This window comes from Tachysurus vachellii, chromosome 16, assembly GCF_030014155.1.
Source record: "Tachysurus vachellii isolate PV-2020 chromosome 16, HZAU_Pvac_v1, whole genome shotgun sequence".
NCBI lineage: Eukaryota > Metazoa > Chordata > Actinopteri > Siluriformes > Bagridae > Tachysurus > Tachysurus vachellii.
The window spans coordinates 20,720,683-20,730,682 of NC_083475.1; the positions used below are offsets into that span (position 1 = coordinate 20,720,683).

The 10,000-nt window shown below is 40.9% G+C and overlaps 1 protein-coding gene across 6 annotated transcripts in view; it reads left to right on the plus strand.

Moving 5' to 3' along the window:
- Positions 1-10,000, plus strand: part of sox5 (SRY-box transcription factor 5) — a 217,087-nt gene that overhangs the window by 128,771 nt on the left and 78,316 nt on the right. For all 6 annotated transcript variants that reach the window (XM_060889028.1, XM_060889027.1, XM_060889026.1 and 3 more), the window contains one exon: positions 6,390-6,573. In XM_060889028.1, coding sequence (XP_060745011.1) covers positions 6,390-6,573 — 184 coding nt within the window. The remainder of the gene's footprint in view (positions 1-6,389; positions 6,574-10,000) is intronic.

Here is a 10,000-nt window from a genome sequence, read left to right on the forward strand (position 1 = left end):
TAATAAAGCCCCTTCTTTTTAATCCCAACATCAGTGGATGCTCTAAATGCTCCGTGCGCTTCGTGCTGCCTCTCCACAACCGCAGGTCTGCCAACTTTCAATGAAATAGCGGCTATAACCTGCTCACCCGGTGCGCCGAATTGTATAGTAATTATACTTCAAAGGAATGGAGGAAAACACACATTTTATTGCTCAAGAGGAACTGTGAAAGCCTCGTGTCAGTGGGGCTGGAGAGGAAGTGTGTGTGTGTGTGTGTGTGTGTGTGTGTGAGCGCTTTACAGGGCCTCGAGATCAAACCAGAGCTCCATCCAGAAACTAATTCACCTGAACGAGGAGCTTTTTTATATAAATAACGCTGTGTTTGATGAGGACACTGGAGAAGTGTTTCCTCCTGAAGTGAAAGTGTGTGAGTGTTTGAAGGTGAGTTGATGAGGACAACAGGCAGGGCTGAGGTGTGTGTGTGTGTGTGTGTGTGTGTGTGTGTGTGTGTGTGTGTGAAGCCAGAAACAAAAGGACTCAGTGTGTAAGAATGAAAGCAGGCAGGATAAACAGATCCTGGTGGTGTTGCAGACAGGCCGTGTGCCACTGCTGAGTTTATACAGCTGCAGCCACTGCTTTTACTGCCCCAGTGTGAACTAGCACAGCTACGGGACCAGCCCAGCCCCCAACACGCTTACTCACACACACCTCACACTTACTATGTTTGATTCATAGACAATTTTTCACTAAAAAACGGAAACAAATCAGTATCAAAGCTTTGCTGCTTTTTTTTTGTGTCATTTAATTGATTCAGTCGACGATTCGTAATTTCGGACCATAACTGGACCCAAAACTGACTCCAGATATAAAAACAAAAATTGAGACTCACTCCTTTCATGTTTAATGAGAAGCCTGTGAGTCATTTGAGCTCATGAGAGTCATTAGAGCTCATGTGATTCAAACTTTGATTCATATGATTCAACGTTTTTGTGCATTTCATTTGGAGTTGAGTTGTTGTTGATTTTTTTATTAAAATCACAGACTCTGAGCATCGCATTGATGATCAGCTGAAATCTATAAATAGGATGATAGGAATATTACATCTTACATCTACAAATATGGCAGTGATGATGTATTTGATGAATGAATCGTTTGACTGAACAAAGCAAAATGAATCACTGAGTCGCTTATAACGCATGCATGTTCATAAGGGAATAAACACACTTCCTGCGGTTCATTCGCAAGAAATACCATAATTAATAAGCAGGTTTTTTTGTTGAGCTGAAAATGTATGAAAGGTGAAAAAAGTTTTTATTACATTTATTCAGACCTCAGTGGTGCATAGCTGTGGAGTCAAATGACTTCCTGTCATTATTATAGTTCACAGCTAAAGGCTTTTATGTTTCCTGGTTTTTTTTTTTATATTACTGTTCATTCATATTACTGAGTTCATCTGAATGACTTTATGAACGTTCGTCTGAATGACTTTATGAACGTTCGTCTGAATGACTCTCTGAACCTTCATCTGAATGACTCTCTGAATGTTCGTCTGAATGACTCTCTGAATGTTCGTCTGAATGACTCTCTGAACCTTCGTCTGAATGACTCTCTGAATGTTCGTCTGAATGACTCTCTGAATGTTTGTCTGAATGACTCTCTGAATGTTCGTCTGAATGACTCTCTGAACCTTCATCTGAATGACTCTCTGAATGTTCATCTGAATGACTCTCTGAACGTTCATCTGAATGACTCTCTGAATGTTCGTCTGAATGACTCTCTGAATGTTCGTCTGAATGACTCTCTGAATGTTCGTCTGAATGACTCTCTGAATGTTCGTCTGAATGACTCTCTGAATGTTTGTCTGAATGACTCTCTGAATGTTCGTCTGAATGACTCTCTGAATGTTCGTCTGAATGACACTCTGAACGTTCATCTGAATGACTCTCTGAATTTTTGTCTAAATGACTCTCTGAATGTTCGTCTGAATGACTCTTTAGATGTTTGTCTGAATGACTCTCTGAATGCTTGTCTAAGTGACTCTCTGAATGTTCATCTGAATGACTCTCTGAATGTTTGTCTAAATGACTCTCTGAATGTTTGAATGACTCTCTGAATGTTTGTCTAAATGACTCTCTGAATGTTTGAATGACTCTCTAAACGTTCATCTGAATAACATTCTAGATGTTTGTCTGAATGACTCTCTGAATGTTCGTCTAAATGACTCTCTGAATGTTTGTCTGAATGACTCTCTAGATGTTTGTCTGAATGACTCTCTGAATGTTCGTCTAAACGACTCTCTGAATGTTTGTCTGAATGACTCTCTAGATGTTTGTCTGAATGACTCTCTAGATGTTTGTCTGAATGACTCTCTGAATGTTTGTCTAAGTGACTCTCTGAATGTTCATCTGAATGACTCTCTGAATGTTCATCTGAATGACTCTCTGAATGTTTGTCTAAATGACTCTCTGAATGTTCGTCTGAATGACTCTCTGAATGTTCATCTGAATGACTCTCTGAATTTTTGTCTAAATGACTCTCTGAATGTTCATCTGAATGACTCTCTGAATGTTTGTCTAAATGACTCTCTGAATGTTCGTCTGAATGACTCTCTGAATGTTTGTCTAAGTGACTCTCTGAATGTTCATCTGAATGACTCTCTGAATGTTTGTCTAAGTGACTCTCTGAATGTTCATCTGAATGACTCTCTGAATGTTTGTCTAAATGACTCTCTGAATGTTCATCTGAATGACTCTCTGAATGTTTGTCTAAGTGACTCTCTGAATGTTCATCTGAATGACTCTCTGAATGTTCATCTGAATGACTCTCTGAATGTTCATCTGAATGACTCTCTGAATGTTTGTCTGAATGACAGTGTGGTGATGAAGTTCTGAGGGCATGTTGCTGATCAGAAGGTTGTTGGTTTGAATCCCACAGTTTGTAAGTCACTTTGAATAAAACTCTGAGTCCACTGAGGTTCACACACAGACACACACACACACACACACATTCACTTTACTCCTGCAGCCTTGTGTTTCCTCAGCGCATGCTGCAGTGCTGCTTTTCCACATGTTGTGTTTTTTTTCTTCAGTTTGTTGAGCTGAAGTCCACGTTAAACGCTGAAGTGTTAGAAAGCCGTCACATCTACAGCCTCATGGTAGCACTAGCCTCCAAGGCTGAAAAGTGTCTCTGAAAGCACTTAGAAGATGCTGTCAACCAGATGAAATCCCATTACTGCAGCATATTCATTTTCACACACACACACACACACACACACACACACACACACACACACACACACACACAGAGTCAATAAATGCCTATTTTTCCTCTCAAGGTATTATAAAAGTGTCTCGTCTCACAGTTTTCTCTCGGAATATCAGCAGATGTGTCCTATCAGCTCTCACACAGACACACACAGACACACAAACACACACACAGACATCGCACACACAGACATCACACACACAGACACATCACACAAAGACATCACTAACACACACACACAGCACTATTGTCAGTAAATGTTCTTCCAAGGTCAGAGTGTTTTGAGTGTCTGTGTGTGATGTCTGTGAGAGTGTGTCTGATGTATGTGTGTGTTTGTGTGTGAGTGATGTTGTGATGTTTGTGAGAGTGTGTGTGATGTATGTGTGTGATGTTTGTGTGTGAGTGATGTTGTGATGCTTGTGTGTGATGTTTGTGAGAGTGTGTGATGTATGTGTGTGTTTTTGTGTAAGTGATGTGATGTTTGTGTGTCTGTGTCTGATGTCTGTGAGTGTGTGTGTGGGTGAGTGTGTGTGGGTTTGTGTAAGCGTGTGTGTGTGTGTGTGTGTGTGTGTGGAGGTGAAACAGCAGCAGAACTTAAACAAACCATCTTCACTAACACAATCTGGCATTTACAACCGTAGCTGAAACAGAAAATGGTAATCAGGCTGCTTGTGAAATAAATGCAGCTCTAAAGTAGAAAATGTCATGAGACAAATATCAGTCTTCTAGCAGCAGGATGTTGCTCTGATTGGATTAGACACGTTGAGAGTGTTGCTCTGATCGGATTAGACACGTGGAGAGTGTTGCTCTGATCTGATCGGACATGTTTAAAGTGTTGCTCGGATCGGATACGTGGAGAGTGTTGCTCTGATCGGATCGGACTCGTTGAGAGTGTTGCTCTGATCGGATCGGACTCGTTGAGAGTGTTGCTCTGATCGGATCGGACTCGTTGAGAGTGTTGCTCTGATCGGATCGGACTCACTGAGAGTGTTGCTCTGATCGGATTGGATACGTGGACAGTGTTGCTCTGATCTGATCGGACATGTTTAGAGTGTTGCTCTGATCGGATCGGACTCGTTGACAGTGTTGCTCTGATCGGATCGGACATGTTTAGAGTGTTGCTCTGATCGGATCGGACATGTTTAGATTGTTGCTCTGATCGGATCGGACATGTTTAGAGTGCTGCTCTGATCGGATCGGACATGTTTAGAGTGTTGCTCTAATCGGATCGGACATGTTTAGATTGTTGCTCTGATCGGATCGGACATGTTTAGAGTATTGCTCTGATCGGATCGGACACGTGGAGAGTGTTGCTCTGATCGGATCGGACTCGTTGAGAGTGTTGCTGTGATCGGATCGGACATGTTTAGAGTATTGCTCTGATCGGATCGGACTCGTTGAGAGTGTTGCTCTGATCGGATCGGACATGTTTAGAGTATTGCTCTGATCGGATTGGACTCGTTGAGAGTGTTGCTCTGATCGGATCGGACATGTTTAGAGTATTGCTCTGATCGGATTGGACTCGTTGAGAGTGTTGCTGTGATCGGATCGGACACGTGGAGAGTGTTGCTCTGATCGGATCGGACACGTGGAGAGTATTGCTCTGATCGGATCGGACATGTTTAGAGTATTGCTCTGATCGGATCGGACTCGTGGAGAGTGTTGCTCTGATCGGATCGGACTCGTTGAGAGTGTTGCTCTGATCGGATCGGACTCGTTGAGAGTGTTGCTCTGATCGGATCGGACACGTGGAGAGTGTTGCTCTGATCGGATCGGACTCGTTGAGAGTGTTGCTCTGATCGGATCGGAATCGTTGAGAGTGTTGCTCTGATCGGATTGGACATGTTTAGAGTGTTGCTCTGATCGGATCGGACATGTTTAGAGTGTTGCTCTGATCGGATCGGACATGTTTAGATTGTTGCTCTGATCGGATCGGACATGTTTAGAGTGTTGCTCTGATCGGATCGGACATGTTTAGAGTGTTGCTCTGATCGGATCGGACACGTTTAGTTTGTTGCTCTGATTGGATCGGACATGTTTAGAGTATTGCTCTGATCGGATCGGACACGTGGAGAGTGTTGCTCTGATCGGATCGGACTCGTTGAGAGTGTTGCTGTGATCGGATCGGACATGTTTAGAGTATTGCTCTGATCGGATCGGACTCGTTGAGAGTGTTGCTCTGATCGGATCGGACTCGTTGAGAGTGTTGCTCTGATCGGATCGGACACGTGGAGAGTGTTGCTCTGATCGGATCGGACTCGTTGAGAGTATTGCTCTGATCGGATCGGACACGTGGAGAGTGTTGCTCTGATCGGATCGGACTCGTTGAGAGTGTTGCTCTGATCGGATCGGACACGTGGAGAGTGTTGCTCTGATCGGATCGGACTCGTGGAGAGTATTGCTCTGATCGGATCGGACATGTTTAGAGTATTGCTCTGATCGGATCGGACTCGTGGAGAGTATTGCTCTGATCGGATCGGACTCGTTGAGAGTATTGCTCTGATCGGATCGGACATGTTTAGAGTGTTGCTCTGATCGGATCGGACTCGTTGAGAGTGTTGCTCTGATCGGATCGGACACGTGGAGAGTGTTGCTCTGATCGGATCGGACACGTGGAGAGTGTTGCTCTGATCGGATCGGACATGTTTAGAGTGTTGCTCTGATCGGATCGGACTCGTTGAGAGTATTGCTCTGATCGGATCGGACACATGACACGTTGGTTATTACTCGGACGTGACTCTTAATCACTCTAAAGAGCTTTTAGAGAATCAGTTTTTTTTATAAGGCAACATGTGTTTAGTTTTTTAATAAAATGGATGTAGAAGTTTTTTTCTTTTGAACTTTATAAACATGGTGTAAAGTAACACGAGTGTCGTGAAAAATAATACAATCATGTTTCAATAAAAAGGATTTAATTAACAAGATGTTAAAATAGCTCTAGATCAAAGTCATCAGATACCAAGCAAACTGCTTGGGTATCCATAACGACGACAATGATGATGATGATGATGATGATGATGATGATGACGATGATTTAATGTGTCACTAAACCACATCTACGTCTTTTTATCGTGTCTTTCCACCACATCTCATGTTCTCTCTCTCTCTCTCTCTCTCTTCCTGTCCGTCTCGTTTCTTTTTTCCAGGATGTCTTCCAAGCGACCAGCCTCTCCATATGGGGGAACAGATGGAGAGGTAGTCATGGCGACGAGCAGACAGCGATTGGACGATGACGAGGTTGACGGACATGCTGTCATTCACCTGCCCCTGAGCTCATACTGCAGCTCACCGCGTGCCCCAGACAGCCCGCCCACACTACACAGCAGCACGGTAAGCCCCGCCTCCTAGCCCTTGCTGACTCCTCCCTCTACATGTCCCCCTCCACAGACTCCGCCCACACTGGAAATTTCCATTGAAAACTTTTATATAATCATTTCTATTAAATTTTAGTTGTAAAATTATACATAATAATAATAATAATAATAATAATAATAATAATAACAACAATAATAATAATAATAATAATAATAATAATAATAATATGTACTCAATAATAAATTGTTATTATTAGTATTAAAATTACAGTAAAAAATTTTTTGTATTACAAAAATATATAAATTACTTTCAATATTTGAAGTAAATTTTTATCTCGTTTGCACCAATTTAAGAAACTGAAAAAAAAAATAGAATAATAATTTTTAATACAATAAATAAAATACCTCAAACAATTGACTTGTTTTATTATTATATGGTATTAATGCTGGGTAAAATGACTAAAATACGGCATCAGGATATAAACGAATGAAAACATTTTAGACAACATGTAGAGAGAGAAAAGTGAACAAAAAGTAAATCATTAAAGACGATTTTACGTTTAGAATCTCTAGAGAAAAATAGCTGATTTAAAAAATAAAAATTATAATCAGTTGTAATATTTTCAATCGATCCATTAAATAAATAAACAAATAAACAAACAAATAAATAAATGTAATAGTAAATAAAAAAAACATTTTTATGACTATTACATCTACAGAAATATAGCTTATTTTTTAACATTTACCAACTTTTATTCTATTTATCTTAAATGTATAAATAAATGTTGTGTTGTATTTTTTTATCCATTTATAGTTTGATTTAATGTTTTGGTAAGAAGAAAAAAAATCAACTACAAAATAAAAACTACTAAAAAATTTGGGGTTTCACTTTTAAAACATCTTTAAAAGGTCAAATGCGTCACATTTTCCTGTCACACACACACACACACACACACACACACACACACACACACACACACACACATACATACACACACACACACATACATACATACACACACACACACACAGATTCTCTCTTAGATTTGGTTAATTTGGATTCGATGTGTAAGTGTGTGTGTGTGTGTGTGTGTGTGTGTGTGTGTGTGTGTGTGGAGGAATGTGTCTGCAGTAAAATGATGAGTGTGTATAATGGTGGAGTAATTCAGTCATTAGTGCAGTGATTACAGCCTCGGCTCAGCTCCAGCACTCGCGCTGTCACAGTGCAAAGTTTACACTACGATCCTGTTCCGCTGCATCACTGCTGCCTGACTCCACCCCCTTTCTCACCACCAAGAAAAAAGAAAGAAAGAAAGAAAGAAAGAAAGAAAGAAAGAAAGAAAGAAAAGGATAGAGATTAAGTCAACGGGAGAAAGACTAAGAGAGAGAAAGAAAGAATGAATGTGTGAAAAGAGACAGACAGAAAGAGAGAGAGGTTTAGTGTGCTAACACTGAGAGAGACTCCGTCATGCTGATTTGTGCAGCACAATAATATAAAAGTGTAGAAAAAAAGAAAGAAGAAGAAAGAAAAACTGAAACGACTCGATAAAGTGCTGAGAAGTGTGTGTGAGGAGATTATCCGCTTTATCTGGTCACGCTAAATTAACAGGATGGCTGTGTGTGTGTGTGTGTCTGTGTGTGTGATTGAGTGAGTGTGTGAGTGAGTGTGTGTGAGTGTGTGTGAGTGAGGGAGTGTGAGTGAGGGAGTGTGAGTGAGGGAGTGTGTGAGTGAGGGAGTGTGTGAGTGAGGGAGTGTGTGAGTGAGGGAGTGTGTGAGTGAGGGAGTGTGTGAGTGAGTGTGTGTGAGTGAGTGTGTGTGAGTGTGTGTGTGTGAGTGAGTCTGTGTGAGTGAGTGAGTGTGTGTGTGTGACTGAGTGTGTGTGAGTGTGTTTGTATGTGTGTGTGTAAACTCCACTCCATTCCTGACTTCTTCATCTTCATCACATGAGTTCAGGCCAGACGTGAACTGAAAAGGCGCTAAGCGTGTTTAGCATGTTTAGCATGTTTAGCATGTTTAGCGTGCTTAGCGTGATTAGCATGATTAGTGTGATTAGTGTGATTAGTGTGATTAGGGCCTGGATGTTTATTACCGTGTCACTAGGAATCCTGTAAACAAGGCTATAAGAATATGACCAATCACCATGACGACCTGCTGTGGTATCATACAGAGATCACTGGCACTCATGACAGACCAGCATCAAACAAATCCATACCTGGAAGGATGATCTACAGGCCACGCCCATCAGCCCACATGCCACGCCCACAAGAATACAGAATTATGATGTCGTAGTTCTGATAAGATACAACCTGTGTGTGACTGTAAATATACAACTCTGTGTGTGTGTGTGTGTGTGTGTGTGTGTGTGTGTGTGTGTGTTTACAAGAAAATATGGACTCATTTAGCTACAGTTTTTTCCCCATAAACGTCTTTGTGGTGGTGACATTAGCATCAGAACCTTTTTAGTCACTTGGCAGTTTCATTATTACAGCTGTGATTAATATCATTAATACCCTTCAGCCTCAGAGAGACGACGTCCTCTTTTCCTTCTCAAGCTAGTCGAGCGTACGCACCATCTGCTATTGTCACTCAGAGTAGCTCCACCTTCACCACCAGGTAAACTTTCTCCCCATTCGCTCTTCCACGTTCCACGCAACAGAAACCAAAACGTCCCGAACCTGCTCGTGTTTATCTGCCACTTCTGTTGTCAGTGAAGTTCATTCTTTTGTCCTCATTGTCAAGCTTTAAAGAGTTTATTCATGTAGTTAGGATTTGTGTTCTTATTATTTATATATACATCTGCTTATTATTACAGCTTCAAATGTTCTGGACCAATGGAGTCCTTGGTTTGCTGAAATTTAAATCTTTTATTTCCTAAATCTAAATTCAGATCATTTCTTCCTCTTGTTAGATTACATCTTCATCTTCCTCTAAGTTATAATAATATTAATAATCTTAGGTCATTTTATTGAGTTTACACATTTTGTAGCAATGGCCATGAATTATATCTGTAAACTAGCAGAAATGTGTGGAGTTAATGAACGGATGAATGGATGGATGAATGAATGGATGGACGGATGGATGAATGGACGATGTATGCATGGATTGAAGACTAAATTAATGAATTAATTAGTTGTTGGGTGGGCAGATGGACAGACAGGCAAATTTATGAATGGAGGGATGGATGGATGGGTGTGTGGATGGATAAATGACTTAATAAATGAATGAGTGGGTGTGTGGATGAATGAATGAATGAATGAATGAATGAATGAATGGGAGTGTGGATGGATAGATGGATGGATGGATAGATGACATAATAATGGATGGATAGATGACTTAATAAATGAATGAGTGGGTGTGTGGATGAATGAATGAATGAATGAATGAATGGGAGTGTGGCTGAATGGATTTGTGGATGAATGAATGAATGAATGAATGAATGAAT